This window comes from Belonocnema kinseyi, chromosome 9, assembly GCF_010883055.1.
Source record: "Belonocnema kinseyi isolate 2016_QV_RU_SX_M_011 chromosome 9, B_treatae_v1, whole genome shotgun sequence".
Classification (NCBI taxonomy): Eukaryota; Metazoa; Arthropoda; class Insecta; order Hymenoptera; family Cynipidae; genus Belonocnema; species Belonocnema kinseyi.
The window spans coordinates 24,337,090-24,364,944 of NC_046665.1; the positions used below are offsets into that span (position 1 = coordinate 24,337,090).

At 32.5% G+C, this 27,855-nt stretch overlaps 1 protein-coding gene across 1 annotated transcript in view; it reads right to left on the reverse strand.

The window, feature by feature from the left end:
• LOC117179926 (proteasome subunit alpha type-7-1) overlaps positions 1–27,855 on the reverse strand; it is a 104,555-nt gene that overhangs the window by 43,254 nt on the left and 33,446 nt on the right. Inside the window, exon 2 of the mRNA XM_033372151.1 lies at positions 16,457–16,583. Within this exon, the coding sequence (XP_033228042.1) occupies positions 16,457–16,583 (127 nt within the window). The remainder of the gene's footprint in view (positions 1–16,456; positions 16,584–27,855) is intronic.

A 27,855-nucleotide genomic window follows, 5' to 3' on the forward strand; every position in this document is an offset into this window, starting at 1 on the left:
GCTGGTGTAAGGATTTCTTTACTTCAAATCAGGAAACTTTGAAGCCTCAGAGCGAGTTCTAAAAATATTTTGTTTTGAAAATAAAAAAATAGGCATACATTTGCCTGCGAGAACGATTTGGCCAACAAGCCCGTTAAAATTTCTCAAATGTGATTTTTTGGGCCATCCTACTGTTTATAGATTCATCAAAACATAGTGTGAAGGCAGTGTTGCTCCATAATACGAACAAATATGCACCAATATCAGTAGCGCGCTGAACAGTATTGAAAGAAGAATATGTTAATATTGAAGTAGTTTTGAAGAAAATTAAGCATGAAGAGCATAGCTGGCAGATTTGTGGGGATCTCAAGATTCTATCTATGATTCTGGGGCAACAATCGGGCTGTACTGAATTCCCGTGCTATTTATGTCTATAGGATAGCAGATATAGGAAAAATCATTATAAGCCGATTGATTGGACACCAACATCGGAGTTGATTCCATGCTCACACAATGTGATAAACGAAACACTTGTCGATCCTACAAAAATCCTTCTGTCACCCCTTCATATAAAGCTTGGATTGATAAAACAATTTTGTAAAGCACTAGGTGAAGACGGGTAATGCTTTGCTTATTTAGGTCATACATTTCCGGCTATTTCTGACAATAAACTGAAAGAAGGTATTTTTGATGGTCCACAAATTCGCATTATAAAGAAGGATGACAAATTTATGGATGTAATGAATGATGTTGAAAAGGTCAGTGAGGAGCAGGGAGAGCGATTCCATCAGGATATCAAGACAGGAGAGCTTTGGCAACAAAGACGATGGCATGAGCATATAATGACAGACTTCTGCTGGACGTTAAAAAGAGATTGTAAGAGAAAAGAAACAAAGAGAAGAAAACTACTCCATAGATCTTACAGTGATAAACGTGTGCGTAATACCAGAAAAACAATAAAATAAAATTATAATTCTAGCATTGAAACCTAGTTAATGTCGAAAAACTCAGGTCAAATGTGCTTTCAGTGTGGCGATCGACAACAAAAACGTCATATTCGTATTAAGATAACCAAAACACATAAAGATGTTATACTCTGACCTGTTTACAGACGATTTCAAAAACAAGGGCAACTTCATACACGAAAAAGCTGATTTTCTAAAGAATTTTCCGCGTCTAGGGTAAAACCCCTACGTGATGGCGAGAAACTAGTCTCATATTCGTATTCTCGCACTAAAATACATAAAACAGCATGCCTGATCTTTTTTCAGACTATTTCAATAATAAGGGTTATTTCCTACCCAACAAAGCTGATTTTATAGGGAATTTTCCGCACCTAGGGGAAAACCCCGATGTGCTGGAGAGAAACTAGTCTCAGGTTCATATTCGGCGCCCCAAAATACATAAAAATATCGTTCCTGATCTGTTTCCAGATGATTTTATTACCAAGGGTAATTTATACCTATAAAAGTTGATTTACTAGGGAATTTTCCGTATCTAGGAGGAAATCTTAACGTGCTGAGGAAAAACTGATGACAGATTCGTGTTCAGCCCCCCAAAATACGTACAGGTACCATACTCCGATCTCTCGCACAACACACTTTTTTTGTAGGCCTGTGTAATATATCTAACGGTTGAATAATGTTGGACTCTTCGCTGAATTGTTTATAACGACATATCTCAACCCCTGGTTTGCTAATCCCTGATCTAAGAAAAACTACACACACAGATCTGTTATGTGCCAGGATTCCAAACCACAACACACGTGTATCACTAAACCATCGATTCACCGAATAAACTTCAATCCCTCTTTATCAATGTACTTCACAATTCCGTTCCGGTCTATAGTACAATTTTAAACCCTGTATTGCTAGAAACTTCACTACTAGACGACCATACAGCACCCAATCGGTAACACATTATAACATTCTCCACGTTATAACATTTTGAGGATAGAAACCCAACAACCACAGTTTCATCAATCCCACTCAAGAATAAGGTCCGTGTCCGTCCTTAATTATCCAAATTATTTGACAGAGACTCAAAGCACATACTCCACAAACTCAGTATCAATATATCCGAAAATTCATCTAACAGAAAAATAAATTATATGCAACACGACCCGACACAGTTCTATTCACAAGTCTCTATATTGAAAATATATGGATTCTTTAAGCAAAGGACATGTATCCAAACTATTAATAAATAAATAATTATAAATAAAAAAAACTAAGAATTGAATTCTATTTTTAAAGAATGTATATTGAAAAAATATTTATATTGATATTGGGAAATGCTTCCAAAAAAATATTAAAACATCAATTTCTTTTTTCCCTGGCACCTACTTTATTTACCTGGCAAACTGTTTTTCCTGACATTTCCCTGACTCCCTGACATGTGGCCACCCTGGCTTCGGACCCTAAATTGTGCTTGTGAAATAAGAGATGGCGCATTGGTGACGTTGAACTATTGTACGAAAGTATTAATAAGGGGATCAACATTTGTGATAATGTTCCCTTTTGTTTCACTATATTCCTGATATACAAAACTGATCTGCGTACCCTGTTATTACCCGACTAACCGATATTTAGGTTATTACCCGGGTACCCGAGTAATACTCTTGTCCTCGAGTACTCTCCCGAGTACTCGGGTTAGCGGTAATTGACAAAGTTACTAATTTATAGTTTATTCTGAGTAAAAAATATAATATTTTACAGTAAAATATAATACATTTTACAAGTGAATCGAATTAATGAAAAGTAACATTTTTTATTCTTTTAAATGTAAGAATTTGTCTCTAAGAAAATTATCGACTTACTACGACATCTTGGCTAGATCTCTAATGGCTACAACATAAGTTGCTTTCAAGATCTCAAAGAATTCTCAAAATACTTTGCTTACAAACATGTTTCAAAATAGAAACAAAAAAACAATGCGAGCGCATATTACAGGGAAGTGTGCAGAATAGTTTATCCAGGTGAAACAGTGTAGGGGGCGTAAGAATGACATACCATAATTAATTCCTAAACATTCATTTCCTAAGAATTGTAAAAAGTACTGTTGTATTACCTTATTTTTATTTAATTATGCAACTAGTGCACTAGATCCCTTGTATCAGTGTCATCACGCCAAAATTTCAGGAACAAAATACTTCGCCGAACGAACGCCTTTTTAGAACAATTATCAACACCTTCTTTGAAAAAATTCCGAAACAATGCCTTCTTCCAACAGATTCAGAACGAACACCTTATTCCACTTATACGTACATATTTATTTAAATTATTTAGAATGTTCTACTTAATGTCCTTATTTTCGATTATATAAGGGTTGATTCATTTTGCTGTTGCACCCTTTAAACGGTTTCATACCGTCAATTTATTATCCACTTAATTATGCTAAATTTCAGTGAATTTTACGTTTTAATAAAAACTACATAACTGAAGATTATTATTTTTTTTCAAAGGGTCATCAATTTTCTCTCATTTTCCCTTCGAAAAAAATTAGTAGATCTTGAGAAAGGTCGAGCGATCTTGGGTTACGCTGCACCTATGGACTGTGGAGACCCCTACTTTAACTAGTAGAGCAGCTTGAATTGATCTGTTTTGTTATGAAAAATTATTAATAATGTTCTTATGGATAAGTATGCGAAAGAGGTTCCAATATTTACAATCGCAAATTCAAAACAGTTTTCTGTAAAGTTTCACTTTAATTGAAAAAAGTTTTTTTGTCTTAAGCAGCGCCACAAACATATAACTCAGTGACGGCGTTTAGTTGGGTACGCATGTCCAAATAAGACAACTAAAAAATTCTATATTTTTTTACATGAAATTGTTCAAATCAAGTGATTATTAGTCGCAAATATGCACAAAAGTGCACAAAATGTCTGAACTTTTTAAATCCGTTGGGTTTTTTTATCTACGATTTTTTAAAGCAAAATGGCGGCCAAAAACGAAAACCAAACATTTAAATTTTCGTTTTATCGATATTTTTGGTGATTTTTTTACTCAAATCATATTAATCATACTATTTTTAAACAAAATAAAAATATTTCGTGTTAAATAGGTAAAATCATGATAATAAGATTATAAAAATTATTTAATTGCTATTTTATGTCATTTTCAGACCAAAATCCAATGCAGTGAGTGAAATATCATTTTTTTCAACGACTGAATGATTCACTGATATTATTTTCATAAAATTCAAAGTTAATGTTTACTGATATACAATTTTACATGACTCTGTTGTGTAGCACTGAAGTTGAAGTATAATAATTGAAGTACAGTGGAACCGCGGTTATATCCTCTCTCACTTATATCCTCCCGCGTTTATATCTCTGCATAACTCTCATTTATGTCCGCTTTGCATCAACCACCTCGCAGTATCACGTGAGAAATAAGCCAATCAGAGCGCAGCGCGGCCATTTCCCCTTCGTTGAGCAGCATTCGTGGAATCTTCTTTCGGAGGATATACTGGAATGATTTCGTTCTCGGACGTTTAGTCTTTTTACCTTGACGCATTAAAACGCAGCAGATTAATATCTGATTCAGAATCAGATTGCGAACAGTTATGTTCATGTGATGAAGGTGAAGAAACTTTATTTTTACCTGACCCTAATAATTCTGGCGATGATGACACTGACGACTCTGAATCAGAGTTTTCAGAAGAAATCGCTCCAGATAAAACTTATTCTCAAGCTTTTAAAAAATATAATGAAAACCAGTCTGTTCTACACCCATAGAAATTTAGTTACAAAATACGTTAAAACTGATATTACAGTTTATAATCTTTTACGATTTAGGGAAATTGGGTATGTATATTAAAAAGTAGTATGGTATTTATTAATAGTTTATGGAAAATTTACTGTGGAAAATAAATATAAGTTCTAAAAAACTTATAAAACAAAATGTGATATTGAAAATTCACTGTATTAAATTTAAGCAGAACCCTAATGTAAAACATTAGAAAGATTGGAATAATTTTTTCACATTTTAGAAGAGAGGATTCTGAAATTTGCTAAAGCCTATACTAAGAATTATGATCATTCGAAAAAAATGTGACTATCGAAAATACGAAAACGACAAGTTCGTAACCCATTTTGAAACTCTACCAACTCACACTGCACAATTATAGCACATAAAAATACGCACATTTTCATTATAATAATTAGTATTTGGACACATAACAATGTACCTTTACTTCTATACATAGTACGCAAACATGTACATATAACACACGCATCGCACGTGAAAATTTTTAGAATTGTGAGAAACGTAATGGTGCTGAATAACTCGACTTAGAAAAATTCAACATTAAAAGTAAAAACCGGAAAATATTCTGTTTTAATAAGGTCAAAACTGGGATTGAATTAAGTTCAAAAATATTTATAGGCTTTTCATTTTTTTTTTAAATCAACTCGTTCCCGCCTTACATTTGGCTTGGTAATACAAGTAACAGTGCTGGGTCAAAAATTGTATGTGCCCTGAACTTAATAACAATTTTCTATAAAAGAAGTATATTATTATACAATTACAAGGCCAATCATTTACAAGAAAAAAGAGCTATAAATAAAATAATTCCTCATTATTTTGCTAACACAAGTCATCTTTGAAATCCTTGAAATCTTTATGAAATCTTTGAAACCTTTGTGAATTCGTTGAAATCTTTTGAAGTACTTAAAATCTTGGTGAAATCTTAAGATTTCTGCGAATTCTTTTGGAATCATTCTTAATTTTGGTAAAATATTTGAAATCCGAAAAATCTTTAAAATACCTGAAATCTTTATAAAATTTTTATGACGTATTTGTGAATACTTAGTTTAAAATTTGTTTGTGAAATCTTTTGTGTTAGTTTAAAATCATTGAAACGTTTAAAATCTACTCCAATTTGTTAAAACCTGATTTCATAGTTTAACGTCTTTGAAATATTTATGAAATATTTGAAAGCTTTTGAAAGCTTTACAATTTTTGGAAATGTTCGAAATCCTTCTGAAAATTCTTAAATCTGGTGTAAACGCCATTTTTAAATCTTCGAAATCCTTGCAATCTTTATGAAATCTTCGAAATCTTGGGAAATTTTTATGGAATCTTTTGAAATATTTGTGAATTTTTGATTCGCTGAAATCATCGAATTCTTTGAAATCTTAGTGAAATATTTTCAAATCTTCCAAATGTTTTACAACCTTTGAAATCTGATGTACTGTAACCTTTTTAAAATGTTTGAAATCATTTAAATCTTATGAAATATTTAAAAGCCTTGTAAGATTGTTGTGATATATTTTTAAACTAGTGATGTACACTAGGGTGGTCAATCATTTCCATTAAAAGACTTTAAATTTTGATGCCCCCACCCCACTTGTGGAGCCCCAAAAATGACCCAAAAAAATGAAATTGACATTTTTCCCCAAAATTGACACATAAATGCTCTGCTTTTCCCTTTTTTGCCATAAATTATTTTTGTTTGTCAAGTGGAATGGTTTGAAGTATTTTTCAACTAATTAACAATTATTTAAACAATTTATTTTTCAGTATTCGTTTAAACAATTTATTATTATTTAATTGTAACTTTTTCTTAAAAAGATGTATAAAACTCTAGTTAAAAAAAAATCTAGTTAGAATTGCTGCTTATTATTAAATATCTACGTCATTTAGATACTAGTAACTTATTTTGTAATAAATTCTTATTTGTTGAAATAAATTTTGTTTCTTTAAACAATTTTTTTCGAAAATAAATGTTTGAAATTTCTGTTTTTCTACAATTATTGTGGTAATTTGTCATTGTAAAGAGTACATTTTTTTGTCTCAATTCAATTAAGTATATCGCTTATTGTTAAATATTTAAACGTCAAGCAAATGTTTTAAAGTAATAATATTTGTTCGTAAAATGTTTTACATTGGTCATGAAAAGTTTATTTTTTTAGTAAGACTTCATTCTATAAAAATTGCATTCAATTTTGTCGTTCTGAAATTAATTTTATAATTATTTCCTTTAAATCGCCCTCGTAGACACACTCGTTTGTCCTCTGAAATCTCAAAGTTTTTTTGTTTATGTTGATCCCGCAGATTAGCTGTTAGTATTCTCAAATGAATTAGAAATCTTTGTATTTTTTGAACGTCACTGGAAATTAAAAGAAAATATTGCTCTCAACGATGAAAAATTACCACATTAATTGCAAAAAAAAACCAGAAGTTTCCAAAATTTATTTCCGAAAAAAATTGTGTAAACGAACAAAATTTATTCAAACAAATAAGAATTTATTACAAGATAAGGTACTAGTATCTAAATGATGCAGATATTTAATAATAATCATAAAAGCTAACTATTTTTTACACTAGCGTTTTATACCTATTTTTAAGAAAAAGTTACAATTAAATAATAATTAATTCTTAAATCAAATACTAAATGCTTGAAACAAAGATATCATGATTCCTAAAAATGTCCAATTGTCCAATCAGAGATAAAAAATCTACCTTTCAATGAGTGATAGAAAAAAAATAATTTATGACAAAAAAGGGAAAAACAGAGCATTTATGTGTAAATTTTTGCAAAAATGTCTATTTCAGTTTTTGGGGGCATTTTTGAGGCTCCGAAAGGGGGGTGGGGGCATCAAAATTTTAAGCAATTTAATGGAAATGATTGACTAGAGATACCTTAACAAATTCTCAATATCATCCGCAAGCTAAGTTTAAATCCAGAAACCTGAATCCCATTGTTCCGAAAGCGGGGGGGGGGGGGGGGGGGGGGGGGGCATGCCATCTAATAAACAAAAATTCAACAAGTATGATTTTGGACCACCCTAATGTACACGCCTCTTTTAAATCGTTCAAATCCATAAAATCTTTGTGAAACGTTCATAAATCTTTGTAAAACGTTCAAAAATCCTTTTAAATATATTAAAATCTTGAAAATATATTGAAACCTTCTAGAATCTTTAGCAATGCTTTGTAATCTGATGCTCAAAATCTGAGTGGTAAAATCCTTGAAATTTTCAACTAATGATTTTTATATTGTAATTTGTAAGATGAATATCGTGTTTTTATAGGAATAATCATTGCGTCTGCGTTCAATTCTACAAAGGCATATAAATATTATTGGTCGATGGACCCTTACTTATCCTTTCAACCAATCAAAAGGATATCTCTCGAAATAAATTTCGAAAAATAAAATCCGAACTCAAATATTCCAAGCCAGAAGATGAGAATGTCAATGACAGAGCTTGGCGTGTACGAAAACTTACCAATTTAGTTCGAAGGAACATACAGCAGTTCGGGTATTTTCAAGCGACAATCTCAGTAGATGAGATGAGGGCCAAATTTTTTGGAAGAACTAACTTGAAACAATTTATAAAGGGAAACCCCATTAGATTTTGTATCAAATTTTGGAGACTCTGTACTCCTGCCGGATATTTGCTAGATTTTGACTTGTACTGTGGGAAAAATTCGGATGTGGGAGGAAAAAAAATATCCAAATTCTCATTGGGATCTCGCGTAGTACTCAGTTTACTGCATAATTTCTTTTCTACTATTGGTGTTAGAAAAATACCTTTTTATCACCTTTACATGGACAATCCAATCTTTTTACAAGCTTCGATCTTGTTTTACATTTAAAGAAATGAGGGTTGTGTTGTACTGTTACTATCAGATAAAATATAGTAAAGGAAAAAAATGTTATCCCAAAGAAATCCCCTAGAAGTAAGTACGCTGTAAAACACGAAAAAAAGAGGGATAAATTATATTACTCTAGTTAATTCCAAAGAGTTATCAATGGTTTCTACTGCTGCTGGAGTGTCACCCTTGTTTATGGCTAAAAGAAGAAGTAAAGAAAAAAAAATAAATGTAAATTTTCCGAGTGCTTTTCAATTTTATAATAAGTTTATGGGTGGGGTTGTCGTACATAATGCGCGCTGCAATTACGCTATGTCATGTATACGATCAAAGAAATGGACATGGATTGTTTTTATCAGGCCAATTCAATCTGACATTACAAATGCAACAGTGATTTCGAATTATGTCAAAAAGTCATCTAAAAAAAAACACCATGAGGCGATGAGAAATGAAAAAATGAAAAGCTGTTCTTTCTGTCCAATTAGAACATATATCTTCTGTGAAACATGCAACAAATATAATGGTAAGACTTGTATGTAAAAAACTGATCACCGACAAATGTAAACTGTAAAATGAGATTACAGTATTCAATAAGAAAATAAACGTAAAAAAAAAACAACAAAAAAGAAAAAAAGAAAAGATGCTTTAATCATAAACCTCCATGTGGTAAGTGTCGGGCAACGTTGTTTTTCAATAAGAACAATGGCTAACAGATGAAATTGATAAGATTCTGGTGTGAAAATGACGTAAAATAGCAATAAAATGATTTTTTATAACCTTAATATCATGATTTTACCTATTTAACACTAAATATTTTTATTTTGTTTGAAGCTAAACCATTCAAACACCTTTTTATTGAAATAATTAAATATTTATATGATTTTAGCGAAAAAATCACCAAAAATATCAATAAAACTAAATTTAAAATTTTTAGTTTCCATTTTTTGGCTGCCATTTTCTTTTAAAAAATCGATTGAAAAAAAAAATGGAAACAAAATTTTTTTTTTAATTTGTCGATTATTAATTAAAATCAATATTTTCCGTTTTTTAAACCATTGCATCGTTTAGAGCATACCCGAAAATAGTAGAAAAGAGTATTTTACCATAAATTCTTTGCCTTTTTGATAAAATTAATCAAGCTCAAACGTAGGAAAGAAATTTCTTCGTTTTGGGACTTAATAGGCTGATAATAATGGGGTTCTTGCATATTTTCGAATATTTTACTTTCACTGTTAAATTAAAAAAACAATAAAAAAATAATATCATAAAGATAGTAAAGTTTTTTCAAATAAGTTTGAATTTTTTCATTGCTTAAAAAGTATACTTTTTGAATTTTTGCGGGAAAATCTGACAGGCTAGACGCATTACCGGAAGCAATACAGTCTCACTTGTGACGTCACGCGTTCCGAGCAGTCATCATAGGAATAACAGTCTCCCGATGCCCCTATAGTTTACATGTATTGCTGTAGTTTTTAAAAATTGTTTTTTCGAAATGCAGTGTGAATATTTGGGAAAATTGTCGGAAGATGTCAAGGCCCGATATATCCAAAAATTTGAAAAATTCGGAACTTTGATCCGTATGTATGTTGGAAGCTTAAGGTGTATTTACACGCCTGTCAAATGCAAACGGAAAATGTATCTTGCTCTCAGTCTACCATGTGTCGATGACACACATTTATCGCACTCTAGATTTTTTTCTGTTTTTCCGTTGGGTGGAAAATCTAGAGTGAGATAAATACATGGCATCATCACATGGTAGAGTGAGAGCAAGATACATTTTCCGTCTACATACGACAGGCGTGTAAATAAACCATTATAAGTTTTATGAAGCTGGTTTAGTGGTGAATGATTTAGGAAATCTCTACCTGATGCTAACAAATTTTTCATTTTCCCTGGCCAAGAAGATTAATTTTCTAGCAAAAAAGACCAATTTTTCAACAAAATACACGAATGTTTAATCAAAAAGAGATACACTTTGAACCCAAAATGAAAAAGTTATATGTACAGTTAGATATTAAATTTCCACAAAAAAAAAAAGAATTTTCAAATAAAACACTTGTATTTTGACCAAGGAAATGAATTTTTAAATACAATTATGAATCTTAAATTAAATAATACGATTTTTAATGTGGAGAGTCGATATGATACAAACATATTATAAACGATTGTAATAAATATAAATCACAAATAATTCTTCCGCTACGGTTGTGGTAAAGACAACCTCGCACAACACTGTGTTTATTACACCCTAGTACGAAACAATATTTCACCATTTTACTTCTTGTATTTTAAAAACGTCTCCAAAATACGTCATCCCTATACTGGCAATGTATTTTCCTGTACTGTTATACCCCCGGTGTTCGGCCCTTTAAATTTGTATGGCTTTTGTAGTGCGGTTGTCTAGTTGATGGTGGAATCAATATGGCCGCTAGCGATTGGAAGTGTAAACAATAAACATAGCCTATTGTTGTGCTTATTATTAAAAACCTATTTTAAAAGTATACAGAAGGGCCTAAATGTGTTAAAAATTCCTAAAGTTTCACTAAAACCAGAATTTGTAGTGTAATAGCGCGAATGTGCGAATTTTAAGCAATGAAATATATCTCTTAGAAATCGTAATTGGAATTTTCGTCAGCTGTCTGCTAGATGTTTCATCAGTCAGTGGAGCAACTACAGGCCATTATTCTGATTGGTTGAACGATTTGCACATTTTACCGCTCAACGTGAAAATTAAGAAATATAAAATTGTAAGAATTTAAAATTGAAGAAATTATTCAATAACCGGTGTGTCAATATCAGATAGTTTCATTTTCTTCTATTTTTACTTTAAATAACACCATTTTTTATTTTAAATTGATAAAATTTCAATACTTCTTTTAGAACTTTTCCATTCTTGAAATTATCCAATGCAATGTTTGAAATTAAAATTTTTTAAGTTTTTCAACTCTCAATTGATTTCTGTTAGGCTAATTGGATAGGATTTTTTTACTAACAAATGTGATTTCTGTCAACAAAAAAAAATTATTTTCATCGTTTAAAATTGCAGAATTTTTAGTACTGCGGGAAATATTGTGAACCATTTAAATTATTCTAAACACTTCTAAAATTAACAAATTCAAACTTAAAATGTTAAAAATTAAGCAATTACAAATTTCTTTTAAAAATTGAAGAATTCTTAAATTAGGATCTTTAAACTAAGTATCACGATTTCAATTATTTTAAACGACAGTGTAAAATTAATAATTTGGAAATCAACGAGAAATCATTTCCATGAAATGGTAACAACTTCACATTGCTTCAAAGAAGTTCGACCATGGCACTGCAAGTCAATCAAGTGTCTAAAAAAATTTTACATTGCAGAAATTGTAATAAGTTATCATAAATATTATCATGAATTGTTAGTTACATCACACAGCAAATTTTAAGTTTAAAAAAATGTTTGAAGTAAATATTATTAAAACTGCAACGTTTGACTCAAGTCTAAAGTGGTGGCGGAGTACTTGGCAACGTCATAACAATGCAAACCGAACACAGCAAAAAGAAGTTTTGTAGTAGAAATTTCTGGTACAAGCAGTGTAACCGTCTACGACTCTAGGCTGGGTCCGGGAAACTGACTTTCGTCACGATAATCAAGATCCAATATATTTCAACGACAAAATATAAACAATAAATAATGGATTTTTTAAAGTAAAGTGATTTTGTTATTTAGTTTTTTAGAATGATATTCAGCTTAGTTACAACCTTCACGATAATTAGAAGCTGAGAATGTCATTGTTTATTATTATTAATAGCAAAATATGTTATTGTTTTACCTCAAAGTGGCTGACGTCATTTTTTTGTACAAGACTTACACTACTTATGTCATAATTATGATCACAATGTTTTTTTGAATTGCTGAAGATAGAACAGGTGACAGAAACAATGGAAAAGAGAAGGGAAAATGTGCATGACTTGGTCAATATTAACATTGGGAAAAAATCTTTCTTATTAATGTTGGATTATATCTGTAAAGGTGTATCTTTTCTCTTTTGAAAATCTTCGAAATAATGACTTGCTGTATTTAAAAACGGCTTTTTATGGTTATGGTATTTCTTTAATCGATGCTTTCTCTAAATGTATCAGTTTTGTCAAAAAATGATATAATAATAAAAGTATGCATATCTGGGAGTAAGTTAACTTTTGTTTGAAACTTTTTCCAGTAAAATCAATATCAAGACATTTCACTTGAATTTCCGGCTACTTTGAAGCTGCCTGGCAATACTTTTGCATCAAGTTAAGTCCCTGGCAATGCGCAGATGCTATTTCTAATATCATCCCCAAGATCTACAACAACTTTAAACCTTATCCGAGTCACGTTCGTTAACTGTCAAAATGGTCACCTTTGACAGGTCGCCACTGCTCAACGCAACCCCATTTTTACGTTTTTCACTATAAGACAAACCCCTCAGGTTAAAATTGGCCTTATCCGTATCACGATGCCATTTACGTTGTGCGCTTACGGTCTATAAGGCATCTGCAGAGCTTTTTTTATTCCCTCGTGGCGAACGAAAACGTGGCCGCAAATTTTCAGATCCTGGAAGACAAAGGCATATTTTTTCCGTGACGAGAACCAGGCACTAATTTGAGGTTATGGAAATGCCTCTTCATGTCCTCTACAAATTGCGTCGTAACTTTATCGTCCATTCATGAACAAGGGGCCAAAAATTCGCCGGACAAACGTAAGGATTGGCCAAACACGAGTTCCGTTGCAGTTGACTTGAGATCGTCGCAGCATGCTGTTTTGATGCCGAGTAGAACGATGGGAAGCGTTTAGGTTCATCTCTCCTTGGGATGACATTTTATAGCCGCTTTGAACTGCCGATGGAAACGCTCCACTTGTCCATCTGTTGTGACTCGTGCCCATTTGCAGCAGGTGGCCTTGATCTATGGCCACACGTACCGATCCATTATCAGTTTAGTCCTTGCTTCAATTCTTGGATGTGCTAGTTGGTACAGGGAGTTGAAGACTGTTCTTCGGAAACCTTCCGTGACGAACAGTCAAGCTGTGGAGGTAGACACGTCACAGTATAGGCTTGTACCTGTATCTGTAAGAGATACTTTTTAACTGAAGAGATGTCCCAGGCAGAAGATAGTCCTAAAGTTCCTGGTATATTTCCTGCGAGATAGCGAGGGCTGAGAAGACAGTATTATTCGAAATTGCTTCGATCCTTGAAAGAGCATCGGCCACGACATTTTTAATTCCTGAGATATTCGGGGGTAAATTATCCTATGAAGTTGAGATGTCAGAACTGGTAAGGATAGAATTTGTCAGCTTTTTATTGGAAGGCGAAGCTTAATGGATTGTGGTTAGTGAAGATGATGAAATCTTTACTTTCAACCATGCCTCGAAAAAGTGTCACAGCCATGTGAATGTCCAGCAATTCTCGGTCGTAAGCTCCATACTTCTGCATAGTGCTGGTGAGCTTCTTCGTGAAAAAGCAAGAGGTGGCCATTCGTTGTCGACTTGTTCCTGCAGAGCCAGGCCTCTGAAGTCCATGGAACTGGAGATTTTCCTTTTATGTTACCCTGAATAAGATCTTTAAGTAGAGCTTGATGTTTAGCTGACTATGGAGTTGCGAGACGATGATAGTTGATCGTTTCCAGAAAACGTCGAAGATACTTCGCTGTTTTAGGTAAAGGTTAATCGAGAATTGCTTCAACTTCCTTTGGAAGTGTCCTGATACCCAGTGGTGTCACTTCCTGCCCAAGAAACTTCACGGAAGATGCTCCCCAGACAGATTTTGCTAGGTGGATGGGAATTCCGTTGCTTTTATAACGGTCAAAGACTTGAAGATGTTCCTGATATTCCTCCTCTGAAGATGATGCGATGAGGATGTCGTTAATGTGGACATACAAAAAATCTAATTATCTCAGTACCTCGCCCATGAATCGCTGGAAAATTTGAACTACGTTACAGAGTCGACAGGGTCTCCATTGACCACCTTTCTTCAGTATCATGTGAAAAGGTGACGCCCAGCGCTACTCATTGAAATTCTTGTCAGACGCAGTTGCAGCATATCCAGAAATTCCTTCCTCGCTTGCTTGAAACCATCTGGGGTAAGGCGTCGTGGTTTCTCTGTAACCGGTGATCCAGGTATAATGTGAATGTAGTGCTTCGTTGAATGTTTCAACATATTGACATCACCAACTGGACGGGTTATTTCCAGGTATTGCTCTAGGAGTTCGTGCCACGTTGCAGATCCTTTTCGCACGGAACGAATTTCCAACCAGGAATCCATATAGAGTGCAGCTTGGCTGGTCACAGAGTTAGTAGTGAGACCATCGACGAGTCTCTGGTTTTTAATTCCACCAGGAGTCAGTAATGATGCAGGAAATACACTCCAATGATGGGTTTTCTAAAGTCTGTGATGATGAAACACCATTCGTCGTTGGCCGCAAATAGAGTGTAGGATGACGTTAATCTTCGTCTGCGAAGAAAAGTGCACGGAATAACACAAATGCCTCCTGTGTCGACCAAAAATTACGTTTTTATCACCGTATCTGTCACGAAAAGGCGGAAAAACTTCGGGCAAGGGTCGCTGGCCTCATTCAGCGCCGGACCTGGCCGTTTCCCTGCACGTAAGTGAACGGTTTGTTGCATCCTTTTTCGTTATCCCCGAAATGCACGTGATACCAACAAATTCCATCCTTTTTGGCTGAGAAAATCCGGATTCCGTTTCTTTGGTTGTACCATCCGCGACATTGAGAACGAATGCGATTAAATGAACCGGAAGTTATCTCCTCCTCCTCCTCAATTGCTGCCGTCATATTTGCAAGACTAGTAGTCACTAGGGAAACCTGCTCGACAAAGGCACCGATGTCTACATTTGCACCGTTTGGACATTTGGACCGTTTGCATCGACTGTGCCGAAGTTTCCGCTATGTGATTCTTAGAAGCTAGCGTCGTGGCGATCACGTCCACGAGTTGCGAAAGTTTTCGAAATTTGCCTGGTCCTGAGTTGCCAGGATGAGTTGCGCTGTCGATAAGCTAAGCTTTCAAATTCGCGTATGCCCTACCGGAGTCTCCCTCAGAAAGAGTCAAAATATCGCGTACTTCCGCGGCATATTTAGCGTTTAAGTTTCCCGCGATATACTTAAATGTTGTCGTATTATTTTGTACGTTTGATAGAACAAAATAAGTTTCTACTTGCGCGAACCACATTCCTGGGTCTGTGGGTCAGAAAGATGGGATTCGCGCTGCAACATGATATGCGAGATTATTTAGTTTGCTGCCCGAAGCGTTCGTAGACGTTGGTGGTGTTGGAATAGAAACAGTTTCTGTCCCGGTGGTATTTATGATCGCGAGAATGCTGAGTCCAAGAAAAACTAAGAAGTACCAGAAGAACTACATTATGCACACTAAACAGAACAAAAATCACTCAGAGTTGGGAGTCACTGCACGGAGAACGATCACTAAGTTTGAGAGGCATTGCATTGAGAGGGAGTGAGAAAGGAACAGCATTGAGAAAAGAGGATTGACGGCATGGGTCCTATGCATGGCGTCGGTATCTTTCTCGCCTCCGCTTCGTTTTCACTCAGCCTATTGTCTTGTCTCTCGAGACGTACAAGTCACAGGGTGAAACGTGCTTGATAGAAAAACAACGTTTGGGAATGATAACTGCCATCCCTTTCGGTCGATGCTAAAAACTAGATTTTACAAATATGTTAAAATTGAGAAAAGCATAAAAATATGCTATAGTAATGTGCGGCTTGACCCCACACCATAAAATGTTTTATGTTCATTTACTAGAAAAAAATAATACTCGTTAGGTTTATAACATTTGAATCAAAACTAAAGGAAAGAATTCGATAATAATGTATGCTTTATTTTATCGTACCTGCAAATGCCATAACAACGTGATCATCCAAAAGGCATATTTTTCTGACAGTGCGTTCCTCTTGCAGCTTGGCTACAGATTTCTTCTCGACGCCAAGAACCACTACATCTGTTCCACGAACGCCAACCTAAAATATATCATTTTAATCAATGCTGTTTTCAATGCTACATAACTCAAAACAAACCCTCTAAATAAACGAGCGTAAAAAGACGCCGCGAAATAATACATTACTACTAGCCAAATACTATTAGCGAATAAAACATTTTTGTAATTAATAGATTTTGATCAATCTAAACGCCTACAGTGTCTCCTAAACCTTGACAACAGCGCCATCTCACATGCGAACTATTGGGTACATACATCGCAAACCGTGCACATAACATTATTTTAATTAAAGCAATTTAATGTAAATAGATTGTAAGATCAGGTAAAAAATTAAAGTTATTAATGTAAGCATTCACGAATGTTCTTATATTAAAATTGAAAAATAAGATAAAAGATATTACACCTTCTTTTTCTAATATGTATTTAATAATTTGGCAATAGCTAGGTATCAAGTACAATGTAGTTGTAGAAAAATGACATTGTCGTATTAGAAAATATGTATTATACATGTATAATAATTTTATAACGAATAAACTAAATGCGCAGCTATATAATGAGCCCTCACATGTCGAAAAAGTCGTTCATGGTAAAAAGATTCAGCAGCTTGTGTATAGTAGTCCCACATTGCGTTCCCCTACTTCTATTGTAACGCCTTCTTTTGTCGATTATTCTAAAGGTGGCCAGCGAATTTTTTAATTTTCATATTTTTGCACTCTATAGGTACCAGATGAACACAAATTGCAGAAAAATGTGGAGTGTTCGAACTTTTCATTTAAATCGAATTTTGATCACCGTGCCCATACTTTGTCCACGTGGACGTATTTTATGAAAATATGGATATTATTAGTCTTCGAAAATTCCGGGAGCTCGCGACTATTCCATGGACGTCATTTGAGTACTCACTAAAATTTCAGATTCTTTTGTTTTCATATGTCATCAGTTCGAATCTCGTTGACTGGCTAACAGCTGTTGGCGCATTTTGCAACAATTTGTCGTTAAACTGGTGGGAAATTTGAGTGAAAAAACATCATTTCAGTACTCTTCAAACCCACGGGGAATGATTGTTTGGATGCTGAAAACAGCTCCCGAGTGGTGCCAAAGTTGACTGACAGACTGTCAAACATGCCAAAAATTCGAGTGAGAAAACTTAATTTTAGTACTCTTGAAGCCTATCGGAGATGATTGTTTAGGTGCAAACAACTAACAAGAAGTTTGACTGGCAGCACCTGAGTGGTTCCAAAGTTAACTAGCAGACTGTGAAATGTGTCAAAAATTCGAGTGAAAAAACGTGATTTTAGTACTCTTGAAACCCAATAGGGATGATTTTTTTGGTGCAAACAACTACCAAGAAGTTTGACTGGCAGCTCCTGAGTGGTGCCAAAGTTGACTGGCTGGCTGTCAAACATGCCAAAAATTCAAGTCAAGAAACGTGATTTTAGTACTTTTGAAACACATGTTGCGAGCTGTGAATTTACGTAAAAAGTCAGATTTTCGTAGTTTCTATTTTTATATACATATTAGTTTTATAGAAGTATTCTACAGATGAAAATTTTAGTTGCCAGACAAAATTATTGTTAGTTTTTAGCATCCAAGCAATCATTCCCCGTGGGTTTGAAGAGTAATAAATGACATTTTTTTCACTCGAATTTTTGACATGTTTGTCAGTCTGCCAGTTAACTTTGGCACCACTCAGAAGCTGCCAGTCAAACTTATTGTTAGTTTTAGCATCCAAACAATTATTCCCCGTGGGTTTCAAGAGTACTAAAATGACGTTTTTTCACTCGAATTTTTGACGAGTTTAACGATAAATTGTTGCAAAATACACCAACAGCTGTTAGTCAGTCAACGAATTTCGAACTCTGGACTATGAAAACAAAAGAATCTGAAATTTTAGTGAGTACTAAAATGACGTCCATAGAATTGCCGCGAGCTCCCGGACTATAAGAAGTCCAAAAGCAGCGATGAATTGGCTGAAAAATTCGAATTAGCTTAGAAACGTGAGCTTAAACATGATTTGAATTTCAAAAAAAAATTCGTGAAAAAAATGAAAATAAAAATAAAAATTATATTGTGCGTGAACACAATATAAAATTTGGAGTATACCTAGAGTTTACCTTGTCTCATTTCAGTATATTTTCCACAGATTTAGGGGAATGTGTGTCACGTGGATTCTAGCTCGACCCCCCGGCCCCCCTCGTGGACAAGCGTGGAATTTTTCCATACCCCCCCCCCCCCCTAAAGTGTCCACGTGGTATATGGATGGCCCCTAAGCGCGAGCTAATTACCCGTGCAGTACCATAAGTATACCGACTAATTCAAAGCATCGGTAATTTAGAAATAAGTCAGTTATCCTATTAAAAATGTTTTATATTGCACCTACATCATGAAGGATAATCAAATTGTATACCATCTAGGACTACAAAATGATAAAAATTAAAACTGCAAAGTAGTAATATAACTATATAGTTAAAATAAGTAATTGATATATCGGCCTATAGAAATTAGAGTTAAGATATTGTCTAAAAAAAAGTAAGAGAAGAGTAGCGAAATTACACAACGAATAATAAGAAAACCAATATAGCTGAAAGAGGGGCAATAAAATTTAAATGATAAACTATGTTGGAAATATAGTCAACGAGAGCAAAATAGATACGAGACTTTATCAGTATGAGCCTCGTCAATTTTTCTGGACTTGTACGTGACTTTACAAGAGGCTTCTTCCTATATGACCCCCATCGTGAAACAATACGGTGTGTTAAGAAGAAACTAAGTCCCTTCAGCTTTCGGTCGTCGTATACGTTGATTTCGGAATATTTCGTGTATATCAACTAAAAACACCCGGTGGAATTCCGTTGATATTCTACAATTCTTCGGGGATATCATCGATACTACAAATCTTCTCGTGCCCTTGCAAGACTGAAAGGTAGCGTAAGTGTTTATAATTACTTCACTGTAACCTAATTTTATAATCTTATATTCTAATAAACATACCTGTATCTTATAAACATTGTCATATTTTTTAGTTTTACATAACACACCATTCCCGTAGGATTGACAAGTGACAACGATCCCTCATTAAATAATAGTCAGGCTTTACCACCCTGACTTAATGAGCCCTTTAACCTCACTTACCTATCCCATTAATAAACTACCCACGCCTTTTGCTCGGGACGTAACATATGACATTTATATATATATTAAATATGAATTCTCTTTCAATTTTCGGCACTTGAAGTTGATATGATATAATAAGGAAAGTTTTTATTTGGAAAAATTACAACTATTAGGCCTTTATATTTAAAATGAAACAATTGCAGAATTGTACAATTGTTCTATTTTCGACACTATTATGTTTTTAATTTTAGGCCCTTCAAATTGTAAAGCTGAAATTTTTTTGTTATTTTATTTTGACGCATACTATACATCATTTGTAGAGCTTTCATGTTGAAACTGTTTATATTTAAAATTGTTAAATTGTCAACAGTTTGATTTATATGAATATAAATTTTGAAACATTATTTACCTTTCAATGGTTGCAGTTCAGAACTAGATAACCAACATTTGTCCGATACTGGGCTTTTAGCATATAAAATTCTCAAACAATCTAATACATATTTTGTTAAAAGGAATTGTTCACGGAGAATACTTGTTAATTAAAATTTACCCAATTAGTTCGGCAAATGGAGGACATTGCTACATTTAGATCAAGTTTACAATTATTTTAGGATTTAATACAAAACAGAACTATAAACATTACAAGAGTTTTGTAAAATCTCAAGTCCAAAAGTGACAATTCTGATATTAAATAATTCATATAAGGATTGTATTATTTTCATACCAGTATATCATAAAATAACGCGAAGTAATGTAAATTTTTGTTAAATGAATGATATAAAGTTTATTTTCGTGTGATATTAACGATTCACTTAAAAGAAAGTATAGATTACAGAATTTTTTAGAGATTTTTACTTTTATTATGAGAGGAATTACACAACAGTATGGTAAAAAGAGAATGGCTAAGGACGTCAACATTGTCAGGGCTGAAGTTTAAAGCCAAGTCCCCCGTAGAAAGTTTAACATTTTTAAGTTTCGGTTAATATTGTAGTAGTTCAAAAACTATTTAAATATATGGATTAATTTAACATGTTTGATATTATTCATTAAATTCTAACCTAATTAAATTTAATAAATTTTATGTCAATTTAATTTGTAAGTTTTTAATGTTCAAATTTTCACAAATTTAAAATATCGGAAATTAAATAATTCAGAGTTTTAGGGTTATACAATTTTTAATACAAAGATTACTCAATGTTTTTATTTACTTCCTCTAAATCTATAAGCCCGTTTATTAATAAACTGTTAAAATAAGAAATTTCGATGAACGGGGACCAGATATTTTTTGGACAGCCCTGACGTACTCGTACTTTAAATTTTAAGCCGAGATTTTTTTCTCGATATTCTAAGTGTTAAATTAGCCGTGAGGTCTAATCGTTAGCGATCGAACACGTTAAACATAGGAGTAGGTGGTTCGAAACCAGTCACATGACTGGGATGTAGAATTCACATATAGAGCGGTAAACTTTGTTTTCTTTGATTGCAATTGTAATTAATAGCTCGAATCATTTTACCTAACTGTCAGGTATAAATTATTATTATCTAGTTGTAAAATTTAACAGACAAATATTCTCCGTGTTCGAAATCTCGTTTTTAACATAGTAAAATAAGACTATTGGTGATTCGAAACCAAATAGTTGTTTGCACTTCTATCCCATCTTCATCTTTAATTCTCTAGCCGCTTACCTTTTTTTTAAGACCTTTTTCTGACCATATTTGTCTTCCTACATTTTTTTTGAAACAATACAATAATAAAACGTTTCTTTTCTCAAAAAAAAATCTCTTGTATCAATCGAGTTCCAAAAAAAGTCTTTTACAGTACGACACCGCGACACGAAATCTTTATGTTCCCGGAACGGATTAATTTTTTTGCATGGACACTTTTTTTATTGCTATTCGGCTCTCATACATCTCCGGAGCAAGTTTTTATTTTTTTTTTAAATTACAAAATTGATTATAGTTTTAGTCCAAAGACGATTTTCAAACCCCACAGAATTTGCACCTCCAAATTCTTGAATGATTGAGTCGGAATGGGTCAAATTTATCTAATCAGAATCATCTTCTCTCAAGTAAGCAACTCAATATTTCAGAAGCAAGTTTTTATTTTTTATTTATACTGAAAATTGCACTTCTTATAGTTTTTCGCAACTGAGCCTTTTCATTTTTAGGTTGCTGACACTTTGAAATTGTAAACTTCTATATTCTGTTTCTCGAAACTAGAATTTTTTTCTAATCATACATTTTCTTGTTTTAATTTAAAAACAGTTAATCTCGGGACCAAAGTTTTGTTTTATCTTCAAATGGTGATTTCTATTTTACAGAATGTTATTTCTTTCTCCTGAAAATTCCGCTTTTGACGCTTATCTTGTTCTGTACTGAAGTCCTTCATTTAGGAGTGATATTGAAAATAAAAAGATTACGATAAAAAAACAAAATAACTTTGCCATCTGGTTGATAATAATTTCATTTTGAAGGCATAGTTTTATCATAATCTATTGTTTGGTGCCAAACGCCAGTAGGACCAGAATTTTTCAATTTTTCAGACTTCCAACTTGACGGAATGAAGAAGTGTGTACAGAAGTTATTTCAAGTTAAAAAATAAACTTTGGAGGATTATCTACGAATTTCTGTGGTACGTTTTAGCTTATATTTTATTCAGGAATTACACAATCATTAATTTTACCAACAATATTTTTCTTAAATACATTTTCGTAAGTATAAACATACCAAAAACATTTTTAGAGAGTTCATCAACGAATAGAATAAGCCGTACATAAAAATTTCGCAACTTTTACCTGAACAGAAAGCAAAAACATATTTAAATCTCTAAATAACTAAATACGTAGGGCGCTATGAAAGTTTTACAATATGCGAAACCTATTGGAAGAAGAGAGATGATCCTTGCATCATTAAAAAGAGCGTCAAAAATTAGGTAGGAAGAGGAAACCTGTTGACTCAGGTCTCAGTACAGTCTAAGCACGCAGCCCGGAGCGATTGAGAAATGGCGTCGTCGACAAAGGAAGAATATCGTGCGATAATTCGATACAACTTTTCTCGCTGTTTAAGTGTAGACCAAAGTGTTGAGCAAAAGTCTCCGGTATTGAGTAAGGATTGTCCGCATCGCACAATAATTTTCTGATGGTACAAACAGTTCGAAAGGGGAAATTTCGGACTCGCGAACGACACGCGCTCAGGTCGACCGCCGGAAGTGGTGAGATCGGAAAATATTGCGTCTGTGAATAATCTACTGAATGATAACAGAAGAATCACGTACCGATAGATAGAGCAAATGGCAGCGAGAGTAAAGTGGTGCCAAAAAATGCAGGCAAAAAACAGGCAACGAAACCTGGCTGTATTATTACGACGTTCGAACAAAAACACAAAACCAGATCTGGCTTTTTGAGGATGAGGATGCTCCAGTGGAGGTGCGGAAGTATCGTTCTGTAAACAAAAGAATGATTGCAGTATTCATTGGGAAACGCGGCATTGTGGATAGGGTCGTACTGGAAAACCAGCGTACAGTGACCTCTTCCTGGCACACTCAGGTATGTTTACCCCAAGTCATAAACCAACTCAAAAACATCAGGCCGAAATCTCGACTCAACACCTGGTTATTACACCACGACAATGCACCGACTAGCAGAGCGAAGGTTACAGTAGCTTTTTTGGTCAAATCTGGACTATTGTATATCACCATCCTTACAGTCCAGATTTTGCTCCCTGTGACTTTGGTTTGTTTCCAGAAGTAAAAAAACAATTAAAAGGGCGTTGTTTTACTAACGAAACTGACCTTTTGACGGCGTGGAAACAAGCGTGTGCAGATCTTCCAGAAGAAAAGTGGCAGGGTTGGTTCGATGACTGGTTTCGACGTATGGAAAAGTGTATTCACTGCGGTGGAAAACACATCAAAAAACTATAAAAGGTTCGTCTGTATTGAAAAACTATCGTAGCGCCGTATGTAGTTTTAAACTGAAATATTTATTCGAAAGTTCGCCTAGCGCAGTCTTCTAAAGTTAGTTACAATTAACTACGGAAATATTTTCCGTAAGTTTTAAAATAATTTTTGAACTTGAGATAACTACTAAATAGTGTACAACCTGAAATAGAAATTTAGCTTTAATTTAAACAATACAAACATGTATCAGTATAAATACATAGTTTTTCCTGATATTTGGGGTACATGTTTTGTATCGTTCAGAGGGTTTGAGGCCTTTACGTCTTTCTTACAATTATTTATTCAATATATTTGGCGAATAGATAACTAAATGTATATTTATTTATAGCGAACAGAAATCCCATTTTAGTAACCATTTCAATTGAAGTTAAGTTATCAATTTTAAACTACTGTAAAGAAGAATTTTTTTCTTAATTCATATTGAGTTATTATACCTTATTATTGATTATAATACCTTTTTTATTAAGAATTCAGTGGTTGGAGTTTATCCACACTGTGAAATTTCTTCGACCGTTATTAACATTAATGAAATAATGCGTTTTATTCTGTTCATACGGTCCAATATAAATAAAAGTGGATTCAGATATCAATGAATCTTTATTCGTCAATTTTAATTAATATAACCAACGTACATTTCAACCCAGTTGCAGGTCTTCTTCAAGGTAATACATCACCTAATTTAAGCATTTTTAACACTATGTAATGCATAGGAAAGAATTAACAAATTATTTATTACATTTTAAAAACAAATTTTACGACAACAGATACTTTTTGTTTGGAAGCACAAACATGGACTAACGAATACATTAGAAATAAAGTCAATTTTACATGAGTAATCAAGAAAGGCCAATTTTAAAATGGAGAAAATAATTAAAAGTACGCCAAACAAAATTGAAATAAAAAAATTTTAAAACAATAAAATAAATGAATAATTTAAATTAATTTTTTTTTAATTTTAAGAATAATTTATATATAAATCATTTTTCATAAAATAGTCTGATAAATTTTATTTACATTTAATGTTTCAGTTTTCAAATTGATTGAATTTTTAATAAATTTATTTATGAAAATAGACTCTAATATTTTTCTTTGTTGGTTATTGTTTTCACGAGCTAAAATTTTTATATTATTAATCTCAAAAACAAAATAGTGATTGAATTGCCATGCTTGTTGTGACAAACCAGTATTTTGATTGCCTAATTTACAATCCCGTTTGTGTTAATAAATACGAGTTTTTAATCTCCTACCCACTTAAAATTAATAATTGATAATGAATAATTAATAACCAACTTATAATTTATCAAAATACATTGCAAATTGCTTAAAACCAATTTCTGGCCAAACTCAAGCTTTTGTAAAGAATAGTTAGGAATTAAAAGAAAAGCTGAAAAATGTTAAAGTTCCGGATTCACATTCTGTGGTATCAATGCATCAATGTTCGTTAATAACCTTGCATTGGATTGTACAGAAGAAAAATTAAATTTACACCATAATTTAAGAAAAATCTCCAAAAATGAATTTATTATTGCGACTAGGACAGTATGAAATAATACAGTTTTTTCTTTTTATAATAAATTTTTTAAACAAGTTTCAGGTTGTCCTATGGGCTCCCCATTATCCCCAATTGTATCAAATTTAGTAATGGAGGATTTAGAGAGAAGGGCTCTTGATAGTTTGACTTTTACTCCTATTCTTTAAAAAAGATACGTAGACGATATCCTAGCAATTGTTCCTACTGAAAAAATAGATGAATTCTTTAAGACTTTCAACAATATGGAAAATTCAATTAAGTTCACGATTGAAGAAGAGGAGAATTACTTTATTTCTTATCTAGATTTATTAATTATTAATACTTCAGAAGGAAATTTAATAACAAATTGGTCTAAAAAAGCGTATTGGTCAGGACGTTATTTGAATTATAATTCTCATTATTTATTTTCTCAGAAAGCTGGTCTAATTGAAGGTCTTATTGATAGATGTGTTAAATTAAGTAATATTAAATTCCGCAAAGAAAAATTAGATCAACTAAAAATTACTCTTTTACAAAATAATTGCCCACTCTAATTAGTAAACAAAATCATTAAAGAAAGAATCCATGAAATTTATAATAATTCATCTAAAAATAAAAAATGGTTTGAAACTTACAATAAATATTATCTTAAGGTTTCATTTCCTTATATTGAAGGTCTTTCTGAGCGGCTCAGAAGTGGTTTGAAAAAATATAACATTAATGTGTATTTTACAAACAACCACACACTAAATAAGTTTTCTTTGTATAAAAATAAAGACAAAGAAAACTTATCTGGTTTAGTTTATATGATAAATTGTAAATGTTGCAATAAGATTTATACTGGTGAGACGGGTATGAGATTAAAAACTCGTATTTATGAACACAAACGGGATTGTGAATTAGGCAATCAAAATACTGATCACTATTTTGATTTTGAAATTAATAACATAAAAATTTTAGCTCGTGAAAACAATAACCAACAAAGAAAAATATTAGAGTCTATTTTTATAAATAAATTTATTAAAAATTCTATCAATTTGAAAACTGAAACATTAAATGTAAATAAAATTTATCAGACTATTTTATAAAAAATGATTTATATATAAATTATTCTTAAAATTAAAAAAAATTAATTTAAATTATTCATTTATTTTATTGTCTTAAAATTTTTTAATTTCAATTTACTTTGGCGCACTTTTCATTATTTTCTCCATTTTAATATCGGCCTTTCTTGATTACTCATGTAAAATTGACTTTATTTCTAATGTATTCGTTAGTCCATGTTTGTCCTTCCAAACAAAAAGTATCTGTTGTCGTAAAATTTGTTTTTAAAATGTAGTGAATATAACATAATTTGGAGCCTATTTTAATTTTGAGGCTTCAAATTTAAAAATTTTTTATGTGTGTTTTCTTATATATAAAAAAAGACACTCCAAAATATGGATACAAATAAATTTTAAACTTCAACAATTAACTGAATTGGATCACTCCAAAATTATGCTCCGTTATAAATGACTAAAGCATAATTGAAATGTCTTGGTTTTGGATATTTATATCAAAATTGACAGGTAAATTCATACATAACACAAAAATCTTTTTAATTATATTTGTTAATTCTTTCCAATGCATTACATATTGTTAAAAATGTTTAAATTAGGTTATGTATTACCTTGAAGAAGAGCTGCAACTAGGTTGAAACGTACGTTGGTTATATTAATTAAAATTGACGAATAAAGATTCATTGACATCTGAATCCACTTTTATTTATATTGAACCGTATGACCAGAATAAAACGCATTCTCTCATTATTATACCTTTTCATACAAAATAACCATTTTCTTTAGAATTTATAAAAATTAAAAGAATTGTAGGTATACATGACGGTTAAAAGAAGTAGAAAACTTTTCTGGAAATTTCGGGAAATTTACTGAAGGTAACAGAAGATATTGAGTAAAAATTTTCAGTACACATTCCTTCCATTAAGCTCTAGGTTCTTGGATAGAATTTTATATTTTAGATCTTTCAGACTATCCAGATACAGCTGATTTTTAAGATTTTCGTAACAGGCCCCAAAAATATTTTTCTGAGACTTTATGAATCTATACGTTCCATGAAATTCAGTGTCGAATGATATGTATTTTGAAGAGACCATTTTTTGACACTTCATATATATGGGCGGAAAACTGTATACTATATAATTTTGTGGATTGAAGAAACATACAAAATTTTAACAGTGCTAATTTTTGAATTTCTTAAAAAATATTCTGCAAGTTTTTCGCTTGCTTCTCACCCAGTGGCGCAGTGGTCAAATCGGATATTTATAAATAAATTAATATAGGGTTTACATTTCTTAAACCGATTTGAATGTTCTTCTTAGATTGGTTCTGTGTTAAATATGAAATAACTTCATGGCAGCCGAATTTTTAAAAAGAAGTTTTTATTATTTTTTATTTAACTAAGTGGAAAATAGGTATATTCTCGAAAATCAAAGTCTCCTATTTTGTTTAATCTACTTGTAATTGTTCCAGCATGTTTAAAATACTAACTTTAATAATAGTATGGAAAAAAATAGTATATGTCGTAACTAAATATTATTTTGACATATTTTACGGAATAAAATACCAGGTGTATACATATGAAACCGGTATTTTTTCAAGAAAAAAACACATTTATTTCAAGAGAATGATAACAAATATTTTATTCAAAGTATGCGCC